This window comes from Dromiciops gliroides, chromosome 5 (assembly GCF_019393635.1).
Source record: "Dromiciops gliroides isolate mDroGli1 chromosome 5, mDroGli1.pri, whole genome shotgun sequence".
NCBI lineage: Eukaryota > Metazoa > Chordata > Mammalia > Microbiotheria > Microbiotheriidae > Dromiciops > Dromiciops gliroides.
Genome location: NC_057865.1, coordinates 110,282,608 through 110,308,186, shown reverse-complemented (window position 1 = coordinate 110,308,186; position 25,579 = coordinate 110,282,608). Strand labels below are relative to the sequence as shown.

Below are 25,579 nucleotides of genomic sequence, written 5' to 3'. Positions count from 1 at the left end.
GCTTCCTAAATTCTCCCTCCTTAAATTATCCTGTTTCTCAGGTCAGTTGTTCTTAAGAATAGAGCCTACAATCATAGGAGCATAGATCTGTAGGTGGAAGGGACCTCTGAGGCCGCTGACATTTATACATGTGAAAACTGAGAGTCAGAGAGGTTAAATGACTTGTCTGGGGTCAAACTACTAAAGGTCTGTGGTAGTTGGGGTTTTTTTTGTTTTGTTTTGTTTTGGTTTTTTTTGGTGAGGCAATTGGGGTTAAGTGACTTGCCCAGGGTCACACAGTAAGTGTCAAGTATCTGACGTCGAATTTGAACTCAGGTCCTCCTGAATTCAGGGCCGGTACTTTATCCATAGCGCCACCTACCTGCCACCCTGTGGTAGTTTTTGAATCCAGGTCTTCCTGACTCCAAGTTCTGATACTTCATATATTCTCTTATTTATCAGAGACCGTATTGGCTTTTTGTATTGTATTGGAATGGATGGAGGAATTTGCTGAGGTTTTTCTTTAGTCTTATTGATAATTGAGAAGCAGCATAGAGAGGATAGAGATCCATCTTTAAAACCAGGAAGATCTGGGTTCAAGTTTTGCCTCCAAAACATATTAGCTTTGTGACCTTGGGTAAAACACTTAACCTCTCATTGCTTTAGACAAGTCTTTAAGATGGCAAAATGCTAGCCCTTCTGAATGGAGAGAGTTTCTTTATTCAGGATTTTCTGAGATTAATAAAGTCATAGGTCAAAGTCCCTATCCCTTATTCATCATTGCTTTATCAGGCACTCTTTAAAATCTTTGCCAGGAAGTTTCTTACGGGAGTTGTTATCAGCTATAACCATAATAACCTTTTCCCTAGAGTCCATATTTCCTTCTGGTTGGGATCTAAGGTTTGGGTCTAAGTTATATTGTCCTACTGGGCTGAAGGTTGGGGATTGTCTCTAAGTGATAAATTGCTAACAGTAGTTGTGTTTAGTTAGATGAGTATAGAGAAGGTAAGAACAAGGTCAGGTTATATAGAAAGTTGAGGCTGGGTGGCCAGGGTAGAAAATGGTTCCCTAAATAGCTTAGGGTTAGACAAAGATGAAAATTCTAACTTATGACAAGTGGGTCAGAAAGGGAAGGTGCATGTCAGCAGAATTTACAGGGCCTGGATGCTCAGGCAGTTTTGCTATCTCAGATCTAGCTTTCAACATTTCCCTCTTGCTTTAACAAGACTATTTATCTCTAGCTGAAGGGCCTTCAGGATTGCAAGAAGAGGCCCCTGGGAATAGTTCGGTGAGTTGAGGAGTACCAGGCAGGGAGCTCTGAGATGCTTAGAAGAGGTCATTCCTGACACTTCTTAGTACCAAAAATAGCTGTTGAAACTCAAGCAGAAAGCCTGCCACCTTACTTCTTAGTAGAGGTCACTAGGTTATCATTCATGGACAACTTTCTCCTAATTAAATCCCAGTTTGCAATAGGCTCAATTATCTGGTTTCCTACCCCATGACAGATTAAAAAGCAATAAACCAGAAAGGGATCTTTTACTTAGTGGCCGCAGTGAGAGTTTAATTTATAGAGGATGGCCTAAGGGTGAAGGATACAGAAAAATGAGAGAGCAGACCCGGCATAGTGAGTGCTATGGATGATAACATAATCTAATAATGGATAATATTATCCTGGCCTCAGACACTTATTAGTTGTGTGTCCTTGGGCAAGTTGCTTAATCTCTTTTTGCCTCAGTTTCTTCATCTGTAAAACGAGGATTATAATAGTCCTTACATCCTAGGGTTTTAGAGAGGATCAAATGAGATAATAATTGTAAATTGCTTAGCACAGTACCTGGCATATAGTAAGCACCATATAAATGTTAGTGATTATTATTATTTTCTTCAAAAAATGGGGATAACAACACCAACTACCTCCCAGAGTTGTTGTGAGTATCAAATCAGATTCTAATTGTAAAGCACTTAGCATGATGCCTGGCACATAGGAGGTGCTGTATAAATATTGTTGGTGTTGTTAGTGTTGTTGTGAGATGGGGGCGGCTAGGTGGCGCAGTGGATAAAGCACCAGCCTTGGATTCAGGAATACCTGAGTTCAAATCCGGCCTCAGACACTTGACACTTACTAGCTGTGTGACCCTGGGCAAGTCACTTAACCCCCATTGCCCAGCAAAAAAAAAAAAAAAAAAAAAAAAAAAAAAAGGATGAGAGAAGGCTGGATTGCCTTTGTGAGATTGAAAAATTCCTTTAATGACCTAGAGCTTTTCTGTGAAACAAAAGTTCATCTTTTTATTACTGATACTCTTCTTGTGAGATTATCTGAATTGTTTGTCCTTTGTTCTCAAAGAGGACCATGACATCAGGGAGGTGATGTCATGACTTGCAGTGAATTGGATTTAAGCGAGGGAGGGCTGCACAAGGTCAACAGCCCCACTCTCTTATGGAACCCACAACAGGCTCTAATGAATTGAAAAGGAGAAGATAATAGGCGTGTTGTGGATGTGAGCAGATTCTGACAACAAAGAATTATGAAGGAGTAGTATAGATAAGCATGGGATGAAGGAAATGTATGGGCAGAAAAGCTGGGCTAGTCACATGGCAGGAGCAAAGGATCATTGATATTTAGTACCTGGACTTCATTGGTATCTTTGTGTTATTAAAAGAAGGTGAGGAAGGCCCCTGTTACCAACTTATGGAAGGACACGGAGGAGAGTCACATAGGAAAGGCAGGAAGGAATGCAATCTGCTTCTTTGGGAAGAACTTTCATATTGATGAGATCCTATATACACACATATATACGCATATAAGTACATACTCATATACTCAGATATACATATATGTATCTGTATGGGTGCTCAAAAATGATCAAATCATAGACCCTTCAAGACTGGGAGGGATTTTGCCAGTTATCTAACAGAACCTCTTATGCCATAGAGGAATCTTTTTGGAGATAGTACCAATTGTCAAAACGTTCAGCCAAAATATACCTTCCTATAAACTTCATGTTGTTCCCTTATTTTGTCCCATTGGCACTACATAGAATAAGTCTAATCTCTCCTCTAAATGATAGTCATTCAAATCTTAAGGCAGCAATCATGTCCCTTGCTTTTCATTCCCCTCCCAAAGCTATCTTTCTTCCCCCGCTCCGCCCCAGATTTAACATTCCCATTCCCTTCAGCCAATCCTCATACAACATCATTGCCTTTTTGTGGTCATGCTTCAGTTAATAAATGGCTCTTTATAACAATGTGACACCTGAAGAGGAATACAGTGCTTTAGAAGTGGTCTAATCCATATAGAATACAACCAGACTATTACCTCCCTTGTTCTAGATGCTTTCATTATCCAGACTTGTTTCTTCACTTGTATTAGGAGATCCAAAAGGCAGCTGTGTTACAACAGAGTCTTAGAGTATTGCCTGGGGCACAGAGAAGTTGAGTTATTTGCCAAGGTCACACAACCAGTTTGTGCCAGAGATGGGACTAGAAATCGGACCCTTTTTTCCCACTGCCTTTGGCAGTCTGGTGAAGCCCGTGGACCCTTTGTCCAAGTAAAGTTTGGAAAAAAATTAAGGAAATGCTAAATTTCAGTTAGAAGTTAGTGAAAATAAAGAAGTCATTTTTTCTATCCAAATTCATGGACTCCCTAAAATCAATCCCTAGCCTTTTTGGGAGTCTGCAGACTCCAGGTTAAGAAACTCTGCTCTGAGGCTAACCTTTGATCTACTGCACTGTGATATTTCTATCTGTGCTTTTATAAACTCTAAACTTCTGGTGATGTGCTTTAAGAATGAGTTAGATTTTCTTGTTGACATGTCAGAATGTTGGCTCATATTGAGCTTTTAGTCAACAGCTAAAACCTTTAGGTATTTTTCACACAGACTATTAACATTTATTGTTATGACAATTATAATTCTTATAACTCCATCTTGTTACATACATATAGTCTATTTCTTATCTATTTTGTGTTCCTATCTTATCCTATTATATCATATCATATCATATTCCTATTATAGGTAAATTCTTCAACAGGTCCCAAGTGGGATATATTTATATAAGAGAAGGTCCTTGCCTTCCATGCACTTATCAGCAAATTGGGGAGATAAAAGCAAATACACAAATATGTATAATACATGGCACATATAGTGGTACAGACAGAAGGGTTAGAGATGATTTCAGAAGAGGGAGAGAGAATTTCTGGTTGGGGTGAACAGGGCAGACTCTGCTGAAGAGGTAGGATTGGAATCAGGCCTTGGAGGGGTAATGGATTTTGATGGGCTTGGGAAGAAGGCATTCTGAATGGGGGGTGGTGGTGGAATATCTAAAGGAATAGAGGTAGGAATGTAGACTATAAGTAGAGGGCAAGAACTGTCTTTTCCTTTTTTCTTTGTATCCCTAGCATGTACCATACTGCCTTGCATATAGCAAATATTGAGTTAAATTGAGTTGGTCAAGTACAAAGACCACTACTGAGATAGCACGTGGTCTGGTTTGACTGGAGCAGAGACTTTCAGTAGGAGAGCAGTTCAATTCTTTCTATGACCAAAGTCACATATTCAGCATTAGGAGGGTAGAGTTCATGGCTGTGGAACTGGTTTTGCCATGTGAAAAGTTAACAGGCTTATTTATACAAAGGCTAAACATATGTCCTTGGTCTCACTGGTATCATGTATTAATCAACGAAGTGAAAGCCAAGTTAACCAGTCTCCCAGTTACTGGGAAATCGGTCCTAGTTATTGCATGATTCCTGTCTTCTTCCCACTCCATCCTCACCAGTGAGAGGAGTACTTTAGTATTTCTAAGGAGAGAAGTCTTTACACTTCATCCATATTGCTCTCCTCTTCTACCCTTGAATAGCAACATCTCTAGCTCTCTAACTTGCCCAACAATGATGCTGCCACAGACTCTGGCAGCATCTCTTATTGGGTTGACCTTCCTGACTGTTCATTGGTTCTTTGTTGGACTGTTGCCTAGCAGCTCCCTTGCAGCATTCAGAACCTGACCTAGCTGCTTTTTCCTGGAAGATTCCATTTCTTCAGAGCCCTAAGGCCGCATTTCTCCTCTAAGCCTAGGACACATGTCTGGCTTTTGTTCTGTTTACAATGAGATAAAAAAATTTATCCTATTTAATGAAATGTTGGCTTATTTTAAAAATCTGACCTCTAAGTTAGCAGTCTTTAATAAAAAGAACAGAATGGAAGAATGAAGTCCAGGAGCAAATTTTTTCTCAGGTCCTTTAGAACAAAGCTGTCAAACATGGCCCATACACTCCCAAATGCAGCCTGAACCAAATTAAAATGTAATTGGTTAATATTTAACCAAATAAATAAAAATTCAATAAAACATAGATATATTAATATATGTTTTTCTAAGTCACTATGTGGCCTGAAAGGATCTTTATGTATTGATCACTGGCCCTATATCAATTTGAATTTGACATTATTGCTTTAGAAGACACCCTTTCCTTTACAAAGTTTTCAGTCCAGGAGAAGCTAAAGGTGAACTAGGATGATGAAGGGCCTGGAGGTCATACTTTATAAGAATAGATTGAAGCAACTGGAAGCATTTACCTGGGAAAAGGTTGGCAGAGAGAATAATAGCTATTTTCGAGCTTTTTATGGACTATAATATGAAAAAGTGAGAATTGACTTGTTCTGCTCTGCCCCAAAAGGCAGAATTAGAAAGAAATGGTCAAAGTTGCAAAGTGGCGGATTTTGGCTTGACGTAAGCAAAGACTTTTTGACAATTAGAACTATCAAAAAGAGAATTGGGAGGTAGCAAGTTGGGTCTCACTGGAGGTCTTTAGACAAAAAGCCAGATAGCCTTTTGTCACTGATTGCACAGACTGGAATCTTGGTCAGGTATAAGATTCTGCGTGATTTTAGGTCTTCTTTGAATGAAAACTCATTCTCTTTGCTTCTGCAGTCTCTACTCCCTAATTCCATTTTCCTTTTGTAGTCTCAGGTTGACATTTAAACACAGATATCTGGGCTTAAACCCAACTTTGACAATTTGTGTCAAAGAAGGTGGCAAACACCTTGAAAAGAGAAAGGGGCGACAGTTTAAGGATATTTAGTGAGGAGAAGCCAATGATTTGAGGCTGAATGAGTCTTAGTGACCTAAGACTGAGGTATGGTCATTTGCGAAGCTGCTGTGTGCATTCTGGGAAACTTTTGTTAAGTCAAATGATCAATGAGCATTTGCTGCTCAATTCTTGTATTCTTAGTACTTTAGAGAAACATGAAAGGAAAGAACACATCACGAAACACAAAGCCATATAATATAAAGAGTATACTCTTGCTGAGGGGATACAGAATAAAGTGGTAATTGGATTTGGGTGTGGTCGTTCAGGGAAAGCAGCCTTTTTGAACTTGCTGAGATAATAAGAGTTCAGAATACCTCAGATGTATGGGATAGCATGGACAAAGGTTTCCTAGATTGTAAGGTCCATGAGGGTAGTTCTCTTCACTCATACTCTGTACATAGTAAGTGCTTAATACATGTTTGTATAAAGCAGTGGATTCTTTTCCCCCAGAGGGTAAAGAGATTCCCCTACTCAAGTGATATTTGGGTATGTTTTACTTGTGAAATATCCTGGACTGCTTCCTCTACCTGGAATATTTAAGCAGGGTGCAATGAGACTAGTGGCATGTTGTGGTCTAACCTCACTGGATCGGAGGACTCCAAAGAGAGGGTAGAGGAAGGCAGGTACGAGGGCCGCAGCTCCAAGTGGGACTGCTTCTGACACCCAGTACACGGCTGTCACGATCAGGACGTAGGCACATGCAGCCTCCTGTGGGAGAGGAAATAGGGGGTTAGTTGTAGCAGACGTCACTGACTGCTCCCTTTCCAACCATCCCCTGAAAACCAAGATCAGCAGAGAGGGCGGGCTGAGGCAGTGGAGCCCACAGGCCCACAAGATTTAAAAATCGATATTGAGATCCACTATGGAAAGGTGTCAAAGAGACTTGGAAAAAAGACTTGGACCTGCCAGTGGGTGGCATGGGTTGTTTTTGTCATCCTTAGTTCCCACTTTGGTGGAGGAAGGCTATGCATGCCCCTGCTTCCAGCAGACATCCAACCTATGATCTTATGAATCAAATTTGTCTTTGTACTGTTATGAAGACTGGCCTCACTCGCACCTTGATGCCCTCTGCTTAGCCAGCATCTTGGAGGATACTATCAGATCTGCTTGGTCTCAGAGGGCAGAACTGGGAACAATGGGTAGAAATTGTTTGGAGGGAAATCTACTTGACATTAGAACATACTTCCTAACAACAAGAGCTATACAGAAGGGGAAGGAATTCCTTTTTACTGATCAAGCAAAGGTTGACCAGCCACTTGTTAGCTATGAAGAAGGTTCTTGTTCAGGTATAGGTAGAACTAGGTGGCCTCTGAGGACCCCTCCCACTCTGAGACCCCACGATTCTGAGATCCAGGAGTAGAGTGGTGCCATAAAGTAATATAGTACAGGAATGCTGGGAGCTGAGGTTGAAAAGCACTTATAAGAACTCCCAGAGAGTAAGTGGGCTGAAAGACTAAGAGAGTCAGAAACCAGGGGCCAGAGAGACTGGCTGAGGTTCTGAGCATGGAAGGGACCACAAATATGCCACTTCTTATGACTAATTTGGCTGATCACTAGTAGTTATTTGATTGAATTGAGTTTTAAAAAATATACATCTATTTCATTTTATTTTATTTTTTGTGGGGCAACAAGGGTTAAGTGACTTGCTCAGGGTCACACAGCTAGCAAGTGTCAAGTGTTTGAGGCTGGATTTGAACTCAGGTCTTTCTGATTCCAGGGCCAGTGCTTTATCCACTGTGCCACCTAGCTGCCCCCCGACATCTATTTTAAATTGAGGAAACCAGTCAATTCTGTCAAAAATCGTCAAACTTGGTTTGTGTGTGGTACACACAGTCCAAGAGTTGGACAGTCTGAGGTTTGTTTTTGTTTTTGTTTTTTTCTGGTGAGGCAATTGGGGTTAAGTGACCTGCCTAGGGTCACACAGCTAGTAAGTGTTGTGTCTGAGGCTGGATTTGAACTCAGGTCCTCCTGAATCCAGGGCCGGTCCTCTATCCACTGCACCACCTAGCTGCCCCGACAGTCTGAGTTTTTATCTGGGCTTTTCCTATGGGGTGGTCACTCACTCACATTTTGTGTGCTTCATCAAGTAAAACCAGGGCAGCCCTTTCTTTCTTCTACCTGTCTCCTGAAATTATTGAGAAGTTTAGCTAGACCAGGTCAGGAAAAAGGAAGGTTTATTATAAGCCAGAAAGTTCATAGCATCATAGAGTTAGAACTGGAAGAGATCATGGATGTCATCCAATCCAGCTCCCTTCTTTTTCTTTTCTTTTTTTTTATAGCATTTTATTTTTCCCAATTACATGTATAGACAATTTTTAACATTCTTTTTTTTGCATGACAATGAGGGTTAAGTGACTTGCCCAGGGTCACACAACTAGTAAGTGTCAAGTGCCTGAGGTCAGATTTGAACTCAGGTCCTCCTGAATCCAGGGCCGGTGCTTTATCCACTGTGCCACTTAGCTGCCCCAACATTAACTTTTTAAAAAATTAAATTTTTTTTTTTTAGTGAGGCAATTGGGGTTAAGTGACTTGCCCAGGGTCACACAGCTAGTAAGTGTTAAGTGTCTGAGGCCGGATTTGAACTCAGGTACTCCTGACTCCAGGGCCGGTGCTCTATCCACTGCGCCACCTACCCCGCCCAACATTCATTTTTAATAAAATTTTGAGTTCCAAATTTTCTCCCTCCTTCCTTCTCCTCTCTGCTCCCCAAGATGGTAAGCAATTTGATATAGGTTCAGCCCCCTTATTTTTAAATAAGGAAACAGTCCAGATAGATTAAGGCTACACAGGTGGCAGAACTGGGATTTGAACCTCAAGCCCCTGGTTCCCAAGTCAAAAGTTTTGCCACTGTACCACACGTGTGAATGCCATCTGAGTGAATGAAATCCATGAGTGTCATTGTGGAAGCACAGCAGGGTAGAGCCAGGAACAATGAGTTGAAGTTGTAAAGGAGCAAATTGAGTCTCAATGCCAGTAAAGACTTGCTATCAGAGCTGTGGAAAGGTAGAATGACCTGCCTCAGAAGATGGTGGGTGGATGTTCTGCCTTGGGGGGTGTTCTAGCAGAGGCTGCTACTTGTTAGCTATGCTAGACAGGGAATTCCTTTTGTGTATGAATTGGACTACAGTGGGCACTGAGGTCCTTTTCAACACTCAAATTCTGTGATCCTTTCTAGAAAATAGTATTCCAGGAAGATTGTTGCTAATGGAAATACTCTTTGTTGCCCCAAAGACCCTGAAGACTAACATTCTGTTTCACCTTTTTTTCTTTCTTTAAAGCAAAAAAATAAAACAAAAACCAAACTCCAACCCTTCACAAAGATCCTCTGTCCCAAAGAAAAACGTTTTTTGTTGTTGAGTTGTGTCTGGCTCTTTATGACCCCATTTGGGGTTTTCTTGGCAAAGATACTGGAGTGGTTTGTTGTTTCCTTCCCCATCTTATTTTACAAATGAGGAAACTGAGGCAAATGGGGGCAAATGACTTGCCCAGGGTCACACAGCTAGTAAGCATTTGAGAGCATATTTGACTCAGGAAGATGAATCTTCCTGACTCTAGGTCTGGCTCTCTACCCACTCCACTACCTAGCTGCTCCCACATTAAGTACTATGTGCTAGGCACTAGCAAATAGCATAGTGCCTAGTGTATAGTAAGTGCTTAATAAATGCTTTTTGATTGATTATTATGATTGACATGTTTATTCTAAGAAGTTTATATGTTCTTCTTAATTTAGTACATGTATATTGGATATACATATGTATGCATAACCATCCAATTGAAGTGACAATAAGATGATATCTATATAACACTTTACAGTTTACAAAACCCTTTCACATTCCATTTGCTTATTTGAACTTTATAACAATTCTTTGGAGAGCCAGGTGGTATCATAATGGATAGCCAGCCAGCCTCAGAGTTCAGATGACCAGGCTTTTCAGATTCCTCATACTGGCTATGTGACCTTGGATAAGTTATTTCACCTCCTCAGTGCCCCACTAAAGGAGCACAGTCTGTGTTCAGCCGCATGGGCAGGGGAAATTTACTCACTGTGAGTTCCCTATGACAATGAAATCAAAAACTTAATTTTTTAAAAAAAGTTCTTTTATTTATACAGGGCAGAGCTCATTATCCCCATTAGATGGGGAACTTCTTGTGGGCACAGGCTCTCTTTAGCCTTTTGTATCCCCTGTCCTTAGCACAGTGCATGGGCATATAGTAGGCACTTAATAAATGCTTATTGATTGATTTATTAACAAGTGTGAGAAAGTGAGGGTTTTACTCAAGGTTACACAGAAATAAGACTCTATCCCAGGCCTTTTGGCTCCAAGTATGGGACTCCTTCTATCTTGGAGAACTAAGAAGCAAAAATCACAATCTGAAATGCTTCTTTAGATAATGTGCTACCCAATTTCAAAACAGCTCAATTTGTTGGCAAAATAAACAGGGCTTTTCTGAGATTGTGTTTGAGTTGAGTAGAATTTAGCTTCACAATACTCAGTTAATGTTTTAATTTGGGGGAGGTTATTTAAGCTTAATGGGGGAAGCTAGGTGCCAGTGTGGGGCATGGTGTCAGGATGACCTGAGTTTAAATCAGGCTTCAGACACTTATTAGCTCTGTGACCCTGGGCAAGTCACTTCAGCCTGTTTGCCTCAGTTTTCTCATCTGTAAAATGAGCTGGAGATGGAAATGGCAAACCACTACAGTATCTTTGCCAAGAAAACTCCAAATGGGGTCACAAAGAGTCAGACACAACTGAACACCACCACCACCACCACCACCACCACCACCACTTAAGCTGAATATAGTCAGTCCCACTTCCTCTCCCCTTTTCCCACATAAAATTAGGTTCTGGGTTCTCAGTTCTTATGTACTTTTGAGTCAGAGAAAAAGGGAAGGTCCTAAGTGCCATCCTTAAGACTACTGTGGTTGGGCTCAGGAGCATTATCAATGTCGTAGAGGCCTAGGCAGATCAAGCAATCATATCTACTTGGGGAATTTCAAGAACTAAGCATTAATATTAATGCTATATTTATTTTCTTGGGATGCAGTCTAGGTTGAAGGAAGAATCAAGGCTTTAAAGAATCACACCTCGGGGCAGCTAGGTGGTGCAGCGGATAGAACACTGGCTTTGGATTCGAGAGGACCTGAGTTCAAATCCGACCTCAGACGCTTAATACTTACTAGCTGTGTGACCTTGGGCAAGTCACTTAACCCCAATTGCCTCACCAAAAAAAAAAAAAAAAGAATCATACTTCTCAGAACTAATACAGAACATTTTTTTAAAAGCCAAAGAAGGTAAAAGATAGGACAAGCTAAAGAGGAAGCAGAGCACTAAGAACCCAAACTCAAAAATAATCTGAAAACCAGGCAAAACAGAGGTTCCTTAGGGATTCTTTACCCAGATTGCTTCATCATCCTCTTCTCTTCTTCATTTCTTTTTCCCTTCTCCCTAGCACTTCTCTTCTCCCATCTTTTTCCTTTCCCCTTCTTTTCTTTCCCTACTTTTGATTGTCCTTCCGTGAACATAAATACCCAATGAGAATGTCTCTCTGCCTTCTTGTCTTTAGTTGGATCTCCCACATCTATAGCCATAACAAGGGCTGAGTAGCTGATGTCTTACCTCAGGGTACTGAAATTTAAAGGGTGTCACTAATCTCTCTCTCTTCTCCCCCAAAATAATTAATTGAAAAAGAAATGACCAGACCCTGAGTATTGTTAATAACACCCATCTGTGGGCCACTATAGTAACTAATTCTCTAATTAACTTCTTTTTTTAGTGAGGCAATTGGGGTTAAGTGACTTGCCCAGGGTCACACAGCTAGTAAGTGTTAAGTGTCTGAGGTCGGATTTGAACTCAGGTACTCCTGACTCCAGGTCCGGTGCTCTATGCACTGTGCCACCTAGCTGCCCCCTATAGTAACTAATTCTCACTTCAATTTAACTGAATAACCTCTATTATTTTTAAATGATAAATTGCAGGATAAATTTGAAGGTGGTTTTTGTTTTGTTTTGTTTTTCTTTTGCAGTATGTTCTGGGTGACAGAGTTGTGAGTTATGGCTCTGGCTACCCTGACCCTATCTGTCACATATCACATTTTGCTTCTGAAAGACATCTCTCTCAGCTCATGATAGGTCACAGAAAAGTTAGACATCACAAGTTGAAGCTAAAGAATGAAGAGGGCTGGCTAACAGCCCTAGAGCACTCTGAGTAATAATATTAGTAGCTGATATTTGTAGAGCCCTTTACAGTTTCCACTGGGCCTTATATTCAGTTGATCCACACTGCAATACTATGAGGTAAACGGGGAAAACGTTACTATCTCTGTTTTATGGATGAGGAAATTGACATATGGAGAAGTGTAGTGAGTTGCTTGAGATCTCACAACTACTAAGGGGCAGAACTGGGACCAGAACAATGTCCAAGATTCCTTCACTCAGACCACACCATCTCCCTTAATGGCCGCTCCCCTGAACAGAAATTAAGAAACTATAAAGTTGTATTGGAAGAAAAGGTTGATTTTTTCCTGGAGAGAAGTTTCTAGTGACCTACATGAAAGGGAAGAATTAGGGAGATTACTAATGGGTCCCCTCCAATTTAAGTTGTTTCATTCATGTCAGACTCTTTATGAACCCATTTGGAGTTTTCTTGGCAAAGAACCCCAGGGCAGCTGGATGTAGTGCTGGGCCTGGAGTCAGGAAGACCTATCTCCCTGAATTCAAATATGGCTTCAGATAGTTACTAGCCGTGTGAACCTGGGCAAGTCACTTAACCCTGTTTACCTCAGTTCCTCATCTGTAAAATGAACTGGAGAAGGAAATGGCAAACCATTCTAGTATTTTTGCCAAGAAACCCCCAAATGGGGTCACAAAGAGTTCTACATGACTGAACAATAACAATTTCATTTCATCTCAACAGATTCCTGTGTCATTTCCCTCCTCCCTCTCCGCCTTAAAATTTTTTTTTTTATTAAAATGCATTTGGATTAAAGGGAGGCATCTGGGGACAGAACACTGGATTTGGAATCAGGAGCCCTGGGGTTCAAGTGTTATCCCAGACACTAGCTGTGCAGGCACATGTTTGGCAAGTCATAGTGTCAATTTCAGTGTCCTCATTGGCAAAATAGAGTTAATAATATTTGCACCATCTACTTTGCAGGGTTGTTGTGGGGAAGGCATTTTTTAAACCTTAAGGAGTCATATAAGTGGGAGTTATTATTGAAATAGAAAACGAAGTGGCAGCAAGGGGACATGGGGAGGGTGGAAGTACAAAAAGTTCGAGCAGCAATCTCAGCCAAACCTCAATCAGCTTCTCTTTGCCTCTCTAGGGGTATTCATTGAAAGATTTAAGTCAGTTTGTTTCCAAGAGGAAACCATCCTAATCTCCTCCATTTCACTTTTTTTCCCCCTAGGCTTAATCTTACCGACCAAGTTATTATAGCTAAGGTGAAGGTGATATGTTTTTTCTTTTTGGTTTTTTCCACCCTTCTCTCTTATCCAATATCTCAAAGAGTTGGAACAGTTTGATGGAAATTTATCAAGTCACAACTTACAGAGGACTATAGGACTAAGGACTGTGTTTGAAGAGGAGGGAAGAGAAGCAAGTGCTAAGTCTGAGAGAAATTCAATGTAGGAAACCAAAACAGAGGATGCTGACTGATCTGTTTCCATGAACCCTGCTGAAATTCAAGGTCATGCTCTGAGGACTTAGGGATCTTCTTTGTTTTTGAATGTGTCATTAGTTAGTCCGAGTATTTTGTTTCTCTGCTGCCAAGAGCACAGAGGGGAAATCCACAAGAACAAAAAAATAAGCAGAAGAATCACGTGCCCAAGATCAGGGCAAGAAGCCACCCTCGATTTTTGTCTCTCTGTGTCTTTCAGAGTAAGAATTCTGATGAAGTTTTGGCTTTCTGGGACCACTGTGACCCGAGTGACGTACAAGTAGATCCCCAAACTCTGGCCCAAGAAACTTTGCCGAAACTGAGTTTGGTCCTTGAAATCTAAATCTTGACATTTACTGTCATAGCAAGATACAGGATCATAAGATGTAGAGCTGGCAGGGAGTTTCAAAATAATGTATTCCAGCCATTTTTTTTTTTTAGTGAGGCAATTGGGGTTAAGTGACTTGCCCAGGGTCACACAGCTCGTAAGTGTTAAGTGTCTGAGGCCAGATTTGAACTCAGGTCCTCCTGACTCCAGGGCTGGTGCTCTATCCACTGCACCACCTACCTACCCCTAAGCTATTTTATTTTAAAAATTAGGCAATTGAAGCCTAGATAGATGAAATGACTTCCTGAGTTACCTGGCTAATAAGTAGCTGTTGTGGGATTTGAATCCATGGCCCCTGACTTAAAATCTGGTATGCTTTTCTGGACACCATTTATTACAAGGTCTAGATCAATGGTTCTTAACCTCGGGTCTAAGGAGACATTTCAGGGGGTCCTTGAACTTGGATGGGGAAAATACATCTTTATTTTCACTAACCTCTAACTGAAATTTAGTATTTCCTTTAATTATGAATTTTTAAAATCCTGGTTATTTTGAGAAGGGGTTCATAGGCTGCCAAAGGGGTCCATGACACAGAATCGGTTACAAACTCCTGGTCTAATCTATGCCTCTAGCGCTTTTCAGATCATAGAGTTAAAGCCAGAAGGAACCTCAGGAGCCATCTAGTCCAACCTCCTCATTTTACAGATGAGGTAACTGAGTCCCAGGAGTGGGTAAGTGACTTGCCCACGGTCATACAAGTAGTATAGCTTCAGAGGTGGGATTTGAACCCAGGTTCTCTGACCGTAGAACCATTATTCATTCCACTATATTGCAAGGCAGCCAAGTGGTAATTCTTAACAAATACAAGTTCATCAGTAGTTACAAGATCATAGCATCTAGCCCTGGAAGGGGCCTCAGAGTTCAACTTAGTCCAACTCCCTCATTTTACAGTTGAGTATCCTTACCCATTTCTACAACTTGCCTTTGCAAGTTTCCTGTTTCCTGTTTGCAAGTGCCTGTTTCCTGTCTCTGAAGATGTTTTCTTATAGAAGCGAATGGTTTTTTCTATTTCTTTATCTCAGGTTATCTCTTTTCTTTTACCTGTCTCTCTGACCTCACTGCCGGTAGCACAGATAGACCAAGAAAGCTATGTTGGTAAGAATGGCCATTTCAGGTTGGGAAATTCTTTAGCATTCTCCCCGAAATGCAAATCAGTCATACCTTAAAAGGAATGGCCAAGAGTCCAAGTCCTACATCTTATTTATGTACTACATAAGCATCCAGGGGCTCCACCCATCCTTCATCGGTAGATGATGACCCCTTCTCCCATTTGCCATGCAGTTGTCAGCTCATGTAGACATTGGAGTGAGAAAACAAATAAGATACTTACGCTATTGGGGTGTAGAATTGGTAGAGGCAGTAGCAGAAGTGGGATAAAGATGACCAGCAGCAAATTCCTCACTTTAAGCAATTCCTTCAGAAAGGCCATGGTCTACTCTTCCTCCTCTTGTTGACCTGCCTGATCCCTTCCTTTCGTTCAGCTTTACCTTGACCTTATCAAGAGCCCTGACTTTCTCCCTGTTCCCCAGTTAAAAAAACAAAACAAAACAAACAAACAAACAAAGAGCACCACCACCAAGCTTTAAATTTTTCTTGTCTCCCTTTTCAGGTAGCACCCGCTTTGAGGCGGCAGAGTTTAGTGGCGACTCTGCCTTTACTCTGATGAAAAAAAAAGACCAAAAATGGTATCTAGGCCTCTCTCTATACCCTTGAATGCCTTAGGTGGCATTGATGAGCAGGGTTTTCTGAGCAGGAAAAAGGAATCGGCCAAGGATTACAAACGGGGACATAGTGATTTCTTTCTTTGTTTTGGCTTGGGTGAATCACCATGGACAATCCTTTAACTTGGTCCCAGCGTTTTAGCAACGGTCTTCTTCCATGGAATTAAAAAAAAGAATTGTTGATTCTGAGTCCAACTCTGGGAATATCACAGGGGAGCTTATTATGATGGTGATGATTTTTAAAGAAAGCCTGTGCACACTGTGGTTTCTCTTGGTCACTTCCCTTGATGGCTAATTCCAGAGACTCCAGTCTCCCTTGGCTATACCTCTGCTCTCTCTGATTCTATGAAATCTATCCTCTCTTTCCCTTTAACCATCCAGAGCTGGATGGAGGAAGGTGATGACTTCAGATAAGGCCGATTTTCTTTCTTCTAGGGCTTGCCACCATGGTAGCTTCAAATTCTTCCCCTTCAAATTGGTTTCCTATTTACAATTTACCTTTTCCCTACTTCTTGAGCCAGGGCCTCCCAGAGAAATCCCTGAAGACATTCCTTTCTGGAGCAAGATAAAAAGCTGTTGGGGACCCTCCTTTACTTCGAATCCACCTATGGAAAGCCCAGAAGAGGATAGTGGCCCTGCTCCAACTCTTCAAGCCAATCAGGGTGTTTCAAAGAATGGCCCAACTTTTTTTCCTCAAGGCTCCTTTTGATTGGTCACAGCAGGGTCCTATGTCTGCTGACTTTGGAAAACAGCAGCAATTGGCAAAGCTTATTTTTAATACCTCTCTGTAACATTCCAGGGGCAGAAATAACAATCCTCCTCCTCCTCCTCCTCCTCCTCCTCCTCTTCAACATAATGCCACTTCTCCAAATGAACACTGTTTTATGCTTTGAGTGCATGGATTTAAGAACTTTCCCTGGGAAGTATCACATGCCCCTCAGTCCAGTTGTAGGCGATAAAGTCCTTTGGCAGGTGTGTGAAGAGCCCAGGGCCACGGCGAGGTGTGTGTTACCTGGTGGAAAACAAATAGCCTGTAGCAGTGAAAGAGTTTGGAAGCTGATATTTGGGGGTTATGATGTAGCTCTTTTGTAAATCAGAAAGACTTCCGCTGGAACTCTGGGAAAGTTCAAACTTTCTCTAAGTCAGCGAGCAGTTGTTCTGTAGATGATTTTGGCCATCTCCTCTATGTCTCTTCTGAAGTCCCATCAAAAGAATCAGGCTGGGGGCGGCTAGGTGGCGCAGTGGATAAAGCACCGGCCCTGGATTCAGGAGTTCCTGAGTTCAAATCCAGCCTCAGACACTTGACACTTTACTGGCTGTGTGACCCTGGGCAAGTCACTTAACCCCCATTGCCCCCCCCCAAAAAAAAATTAAAAAAAAAAAAGAATCAGACTGACCTTTCAGTAAAAGAGATTTATGTCATGGTGAAAGAGCCCATTAGTGAGATGCTCAGAATCTTCTTGTGAAGAATGGAAGACTCTATTAGGTGTTAGCAGGTTAGCTTTTGGAGGTCCCTTCTGGCCCAAGAATTGGATGAAGCCATGATGCGGTGGAGTGATGAAGTAACTCTTACTTGATCACATCTCTAAGTTAGAAATCAGTCAGTCAATCAACCAACAAGCATGTATTAAGCGCTTACCATGGGTCAGGCACCGTGCTTACCACTGGAATACAAATAGAATCAGAGAGTCTCTGCCCCCATGAAGCTTACATTCTAACGGGAGAAGACAACACATGAAGTGGGTGTGTGTGTATGATCAGAAGAAAAGGTGGCTGGTGTTCAGGAACGGTGGAGAAAGTCCTGTCAAGATGAGTTAGCTAGAAAAGGATGAAGGCAGAAACCATCTCATCTAAACTGAAATTCAGCAGGAATCCCCCTGTAAAAATCCTTGGCAAGTCAGTGCACTTGTGTTCAAATTGTGACCCTGCTGCTCACTACTTGTGTAACTGGGTAAAGCACTTCATCCTCAGGACTTCAGTTCCCTCGTTTGTCAAATCGGGGGTTTGGACTAGATAAACTCCTAAGCTCTCTTCCGAGTTCTAAATTCTATGGTCCTTTCCCAGACATTTCCAAATTATGTTGACTCTCCCTTTGGGCCATGGTCTTAGTCCTCTTTCCAGACGATCCTGGACTCTGCCCCTGGGAGTCTGGGCTTTGAGAAAGGAGCTTTTGCCTAATCTTGTCCACATGCAGTCCACCATGACACTCCAGGTCATGTTCATATGATGTACTGTCTTACACATATTCCCCCTCCAACTTTCTGGTTTGCCTTGATGTCTTCACCCCCCCCCCCCGCCCCCCATTAGGATGTACATTCCTTACAGGTCAAGGATTGGCTTGCTGGCTTGTGTTTATATCCCCAGTCACTTAATAAATACAGTCTTCATTCATTTTATAGTACATTGGCTAGAGTGGATGGTCAGAAGCTGAGGGGCTATGTGTTAGGAGGATGAGAATATTCCTGCTAATTCTTACCTAATCTTGAAACCTGAGGAATCCAGGCAAGGAGCTGCTGCAGAAGGGAGAGGATGAGGTTGGGTAGTCTAAGCAGGTGGAAGAGGAAGAAAAAAGTTATTTGAAAAGCTTTGAGAGAGGACTCAGTCAGTCCTCCATTCCTTCCTTCCTTCCTTCCTTCCTTCCTTCCTTCCTTCCTTCCTTCCTTCCTTCCTTCCTTCCTTCCTTCCTTCCTTCCTTCCTTCCTTCCTTCCTTCCTTCCTTCCTTCCTTCCTTTCTTTCTTTCACTTTTTTGTGTGAGGCAATTGGGGTTAAGTGACTTGCCCGAGGTCACACAGCTAGTAAGTGTCAAGTGTCTGAGGCCAGATTTGAACTCAGGTTCTCCTGAATCCAGGGCCAGTGCTCTATCCACTGTGCCACCTCCCTGCCCCTGAGTCCTCCATTTATTATAAGACTTCAATCAGCAGACCTGGGATCCATGGATAGCTTTCACGGGGTCCTGGAACTTGTGTGAAAAATAATACATCTTGCTCTTCACTAACCTGTCTCCCTTCACCAACTATGTTCCAGCCAAGCTATTCCCTGCACATGACACAACAGCTCCTGATTCTGTTCCTTGAACGCTCCCCCCTCTCACTCTTGCCTCTTGGAATCCCTAGCTCCTTTCAAGGCTCAACTTGAGCCCAGCCTCAAATGCCTTCCAGCTGTGTGACCCTGACCAAGTTACTTAACCTCTGTTTGCCTCAGTTTTCTCATCTGTCAAATGGGAATAATAATAGCACCTACCTTCCAGGGTTGAAGGTATTCCACTGACATCAAGTGTGAATGATAGCCTACACATCTGCTATATACTGATCTGCTCCTCTTTGTCACGCCCCTGACTCTCTCTCCTTGTAGTCTCACTGAGGGCAAGAAGGGTGCATGAGGGCACAATATAGATCTTTTGTTGCAGTGAGGATTCCAGATTGATTCAGTTGATCACTGCTTCTTGGTGTTGACCATACTATTCATTTGAGGTAAAAAAGCCTCAAAAAGGAGGTGGATCACCTTGTGTCCCTCTCTACTCAGGTAACCAGGAACCCATGTCAACCAACTGAGTCAGTCCCCTTAGCCAATCAAGCAGAGTTTCAGCTCTTAAGGAGAGTTTTAAGCCCTCTTAATGAAAAGAACCAGCCAATCTTCATGGAGTAGGGCCTTAAGAAAAGCTAGTCTATGTGGCAAGGCCCCGAGCAACATTTCTCCTATTGCACTGAAAAAAAGTATATATTGGAGGATTGAATATGTGCAGCTAAACAAAGCTGGAGAAAATCATGGGGCTTTCCTGACTGGGTCTACTACAAATTTATGTTACATAACCCCAACCGGGCTCTAAGTGCTACAATGCAAGCCCTTTATACCTCTCTAACTGACTCACAATCCCATTCATCACAGTGGTTCTTCCAAATTTTTTCATCTCTCCTCAGACCTCCAGTGGGTCTCCCTCCCCTAACTCTCACAGCTGAGAACCTTGTCTCATGTTTTACTGAAAAAAATTGAGGTAATTTGTGAAGAGTTCCTTCTCTTCCCCTCCTTCTTTCATATTACTCCGATGCCTTCTGCAACTACCTCTTCCTTGACCTCTCTTTACATAATGAAATGGCCTTTCTCCTTGCCATGACAAAACTTTCTACATCCTCAAGTGATTCCATTTTGTCTTTTATAGCACATTGTTCCCTATATCATCCCCATTCTCTCACTTATCTTCAATTTCCCCCTGTCTATTGGCTGCTTTCCTACTGCCTACCCATGTCTTTCCCATTCTCTCTCTCTTTTTTTTTTTTAGTGAGGCAATTGGGGTTAAGTGACTTGCCCAGGGTCACACAGCTAGTAAGTGTTAAGTGTCTGAGGTCGGATTTGAACTCAGGTCCTCCTGAATCCAGGGCCAGTGCTCTATCCACTGAGCCACCTAGCTGCCCGTCTTTCCCATTCTCAAAAAACCCTCACTTAATCCATCCATTCCCACCAGTTATTGTCTCATACCTTTCCTCCTTTTTGTGGCTAAACTCTTGAAAAGGCTCTCTATGATAGGTGTCTCAGCTTCCTTTCTTCTAAATTCCTTACTACCTCTCTACAGTATGTCTTCTTTTTTTTGAGGCAATTGGGGTTAAGTGACTTGCCCAGGGTCACACAGCTAGTAAGTGTCAAGTGTCTGAGGCTGGATTTGAATTCAGGTCCTCCTGAATCCAGGGCTGGTGCTCTATTCACTGTGCCACCTAGCTGCCCTACAGTATGACTTTTGACCTCATCATTTAACCAAAAGTTCTGTCTCTAAAGTTACTAATGATCTCTTATTTGCCAAATGTAATAGCTTTTTCTCAGTCATCTTTCTTGACTTCTCTGCAGTCTTTGACATTGTTAATCATTCTCTTACCCATAATTTCTTCTTTCTAGGTTTTTGGGAAACTACTCTCCTGATTCTCCTTCTACTGATCTGACCCCTCTACAGTCTCTTTTGCTGGATTTTGATCCAAGTCATACCAGCTAACCATGGGTATCCCAAAGGGTTCGGTCTTGGGCCCTCTGTACTATTCTTCTATATTGGTAATCTCATCAGCTCTCATGAATTCAATGATCATCTCTATGCTGATGATTCTTGAATTTATTTATCCAACTCTAATCTCTCTGCTGACTTCCAGTCTTGTATCTCTGCCTGTTGGACATCTAAAACTGGATATCCCATAGACATTTTAAACTCAGCATGTTCAAAACTCAATTCATTGTCTTTCCCCCAAATCCTCCCCTTTTCCTAACTTCTCTATTATTGTCAAGGGCAACCCCATCCTCCAACTTACCTAGCTTTAACTTCGGTTTGATCCTCAATTCCTTACTCTCTCTCTCTCTTTTTTTTTTTTGGTGGGGCAGTGAAGGTTAAGTGACTTTCCCAGGGTCACACAGCTAGTAAGTATCAAGTGTCTGAGGCCGGATTTGAACTCAGGTCCTCCTGACTCCAGGGCCGGTGCTTTATCCACTGCACCACCTAGCTGCCCCTTCTTACTCTCTCTCAACCCCGATATCCAAACTGTTGCCAAGGCCTGTTGATTCTACCTTCATAAAAGCTCTAGCATATGCCCCTTTTTCTCTGTCACTGTCATCACCCTGCTACAGGACTTCATCACTTCATGAATGGTCTAGTGCAATATCCTGCCGGTTGGTCTTCCTACTTCAAATCTCTTCCTGGTTCAGTCCATCTTCTACCTTGCTGATCTTCCTGAAGCACAGCGCTATGTTAGCTTCCTACTCAATAAACCCCAAGGCTTCCTATTCAGATCAAATAGAAGATCCTCTGTCTGTATTTTGAGTTATTCATATCCTGGCCCTGTTCTACCTTCCTGACTTTTTACACATCATTCCCCTCCACGTACATCCTCTATGATCCAAGGACACTGGCTTCTTTGCTTTCCTTAAACAAAACCTTCCATCTCTTAACTTCAGGTATTTTTACTGGCTGTCTCCCATGCCTAGAATTTTCTTCCTACTCATCTCTACCTCCTGACTTCCTTCAAGTTCCAGCTAAAATACCGCCTTTTACAGGAAGCCTATTTTGATCCCCCTCAGGTCTAGTGCCTTCTCTGTTTAACATTTCTAATTCATCCTGTATATAGCTTATTTATGCATAATTGTTTTCCTCTTCTGTCCCCCATTAGATTGTGAGCTCCAGCAGGGTCTCTCTTTTACGTTTCTTCTTATCCCCAAAGCTAAGTATGGTGCCTGGCACCTACTATGCATTTAATAAATATTTATTGATTGAATGACTGACATTTTGGCCTCACTTCTATGCTGGCTTTTAAAACTCAACTTGGGCCGTGAATTATGTGACATATTTTGTCTGCCAACATCGAGAAGAGTTGGGAAAAAAATAACAAATATCTGGGGCTATGGACATCATGTGCCAAGATCCCAAAGCAGCTGCTGGAGTCTGCGTGCGTTACTTAGCTTTCTAAGCACTTTAAATTCCTCAGTGAAATAACTTGATCAAACAAAGACACCAGAGAGATTTGTCAGTCTTGAATACATGGAAAAGCATCTTTATTACATCATATATGATAATCTATTAAATAAAAATGGGAAGGCAAGTGATGCAGCAAGAACAGGAATTCTCTTTTGGGGGCTGTCTCCATCTTCTGAAGAAGTAAATCATTTCCAGAATATGATTTTGTAAGACACATAGGAAATCCAAATGGATTGGGAAGTTAGAGATCCTTTCAGAATTCTTTAATCTTTGTTTTTTAAAAGGAAGCTAACCTTAGGCTAGCTTATCCATGGAAATCCATTTCAACAATGAACCCCCAATTCAATATTCTCTTTTACTCTATCTTGGATGAGAGGGCATGGCAGAAGGTTAATGAACACATTACTGTGTTTCCTTAGTATCTGATATGGCACTCTGTTCACACAGGTTTCTCAAAACATCTTGACCAACTGGTTGAGTGCCTCTAGAGAATGGCATAAGGATGACTTCTAGAATATCTTAGTTCTCAGAATTTCCTAGTAAAAGTTATCTAGTGGCGCAGTGGATAAAGCACCGGCCCTGGATTCAGGAGTACCTGAGTTCAAATCCGGTCTCAGACACTTGAAGTCACTTACTAGCTGTGTGACCCTGGGCAAGTCACTTAACCCCAACTGCCTCACCAAAAAAAAAAAAAAAGTTATCTAGAAGAATTATGTAGAAATGGGGCAAAACTGTTGCTGGATACGGCAATTCCAAATGGACACAACCCAATGACCAGTTTATTTGGACCATGATGTTCAGAACAAGGAGCTAATAAGGCTAAGACTTTTGGGCCAGTTCTCTGTATTCATTGGATTCTAGTTTTTGGTAGGGAAAAGTGTGTATATTGATTTTGCATGTAGAGATAAGGGAGGCTTTCAGTGGTTTTTCCAACTTAAAAATATGGTTTGGCTTATATTCAAGAAACCCAATGCTTAAAATTGGATTATCTAAAAATTATTTTCAAGGAGAGCTTTTTTTTAAAAACTTTTTTCTCCTATTTTTTTCAATCATTGGTTGCCAGATGGAATTAAGAATCTCTGAAAGGACATTATTTATTTTACATTTTTGGTTAATGAAAGGTAGGTTGTGCCAATCCATTTGCACCATGAATTGGGGTTGAAATAATCAGTTAGATCCATCTCTAATGTATCTTAATTTATAGTTATTTAGAAGACTGTTCTCAGAGTCCAGCATGCACTGTGACTGCCACCCAGGTGATTAACAAGTGCTTCTTGAATGGGATGGGATGAAATGAAACAGACATATCTGCCTCTATAATGGATTGGCTTGATCACTAGTTATGGTCAGAATAGTTCTTGGAAATCTTTTGCTGCTTCATGGGTAAATGCAGTCCCAGAGTAGGATATCCCAGAGAGCAGGCCCAGAACATTCCTTGGATATCTGGTCATTAGATCGAGCTTCTTAGGGCTCAGGCCACTGCTGCTTTGAAAAGGAGCAGATAGTACAAGTTACTCTACAGAGTATGAGACACAGATCTAATTGCCTCCTTGGGGAGTCCAAAGCTACAGCGACATGAGCATCTTGGTATTTTGAAACAATTAACTGCTCCCCATTTCCCCCAAGAACATGCTGGAAAAAAGGAATATTATATTAATTAGGAAAGAGACGAAGAGGACAGACCCAAGGAAACAAAGACAGATGTAGTTGACTAAGAGATAAACAGAGTAAAGCATGGAGATAGAGATATGAACACAGACTTCTTCCTCCTCCCCCACACCCAAAAAATGGAAAGGAAAGAGATTGAAAAAGAAAAGTGAAGGAAACTGTCGGCTTGTGAGATGTTCCATTTACTCTACGAAAAATAGAAAGAACAATAGTGTGTAACAAGGGACAGAGAAAGAGAGAGACAGACAGTGATAGAGACAGACAGAGACAGATAGACAGAAAAATATTGATATTGCTTTTCTGAGCCAGAGCAAGACAGAGCTGTGGAGACTGGAGCAGAGATATGTAGCATTTTTTAATGGTGAGTACCTTCTTCCCGCCAGCCTACTACTATTTCTCTGAAAAAGCTATTTGGCTTGGGTGGACAAAGCTTCATTTATCCAAAAGTTTATAGAAATCCAGACCAGACTTTTATCATTATCAAATCAGAGTCCTTAGAGTCACACTTGAGATAACCAAATTCAAGGCTGCAAAGTCCTGCTTATCTTGAGGTCAGCCTTGGAGCAACTTCAACCCTTTAGAATGTAGCCAGGAACTTGGAGGTAAGCCACAAGGATCTCCTTGCTGCTGAAATAGCTGTTTACAGAGGTCCTTGAAGAAGCTCCCTACTCAGAAAATTGACTGACTTACTCAGCACACAATTCTGACAGAGTGAGTTATATGATTTCCTGGCCCATAGCAAGTTAGAAATAATAGTTAAGGAGAGAAGGATTTAAGGAAAAAAAAGAAAACTGATAGCCTGACAGTCAGGGAGGAGACAGAACAATTTAAAAGCCAAGCACAAAATTAGCAATGCCCAGCAGCCTGGGAACATTTAGTGTAGGGGCAAATATACCTGCACTCTTCATAGCCCCCAGAGGGGATTATCACATTATAGAATACAGTACGAAAACTGGTGATCATAATGAACTATAATGAACCATAGAGAAAAAAAATTTAAATTATTTTCAGTATGCTCTTTTTAAGAAGGCAGGCAAGTATTTAATACATTTTAGAAAGATTTCTGTAGAAAAGGATTACATATAAGAGACTTAGCATGTGAAGGGGGATCTTTTAGTTATCTGGAAAATTCACTTGTATCTAGTTCCCTCCTTTATGATGCTAAATATTAAGATGTTGTTACTGTATTTTGCTCTAGTCCAGACACAGAGTCAGATCTTAAAATTTCTGGTCTATGATCTGGCATATGTTTGGTGGCTTTTGTGGAAGAAGTTGAGAAACATATCAGTGGATAACATTGTTTATAGTTCTGGTATCTCTGTTTCCTACCAATGAAAATTTGGAAAAAGAGGTCCTTTTAATCTTGTTTTTTTGGCTAATTAGCACCAAATAAGAGGGACCAGTCCCTCTCCCCAACACTTGTCCCATCCCTTTCTCCAGCTCTGTACTCAGCCCAGGGTAGTTTCTCATTTAGTACCCTTGCCTGTATCTTCCACATGCCACTGAGGGTGAACCATTTTCTCTATGGAGGTATCTTTAAAATACTGGCCCAGAGAATCTTGACCTGAAGCCAAAGTAGTTGTTGGAAATAATCTGGGATAAAGGAAGACAGGGTTTTTTTTCTTTTTTTTTTTTTCGGGTT

The 25,579-nt window shown here is 41.5% G+C and overlaps 1 protein-coding gene across 2 annotated transcripts in view; it reads right to left on the bottom strand.

The window, feature by feature from the left end:
• Positions 1 to 16,368, bottom strand: part of SLC13A4 (solute carrier family 13 member 4) — a 57,238-nt gene extending 40,870 nt beyond the window's left edge. Inside the window, exons 1-2 of one of the 2 annotated variants that reach the window (XM_043969134.1) lie at positions 15,436 to 16,368; positions 6,641 to 6,769 (exon numbers count right to left, since the gene is read on the bottom strand). In XM_043969134.1, the coding sequence (XP_043825069.1) occupies positions 6,641 to 6,769; positions 15,436 to 15,534 (228 nt within the window). In that variant the 5' untranslated portion in view covers positions 15,535 to 16,368. Of the gene's footprint in view, positions 1 to 6,640; positions 6,770 to 15,435 lie in introns of those variants that run through there. The other variant, XM_043969135.1, reaches the window with a different exon arrangement.
• Between the last annotated feature and the right edge of the window lie 9,211 nt (positions 16,369 to 25,579).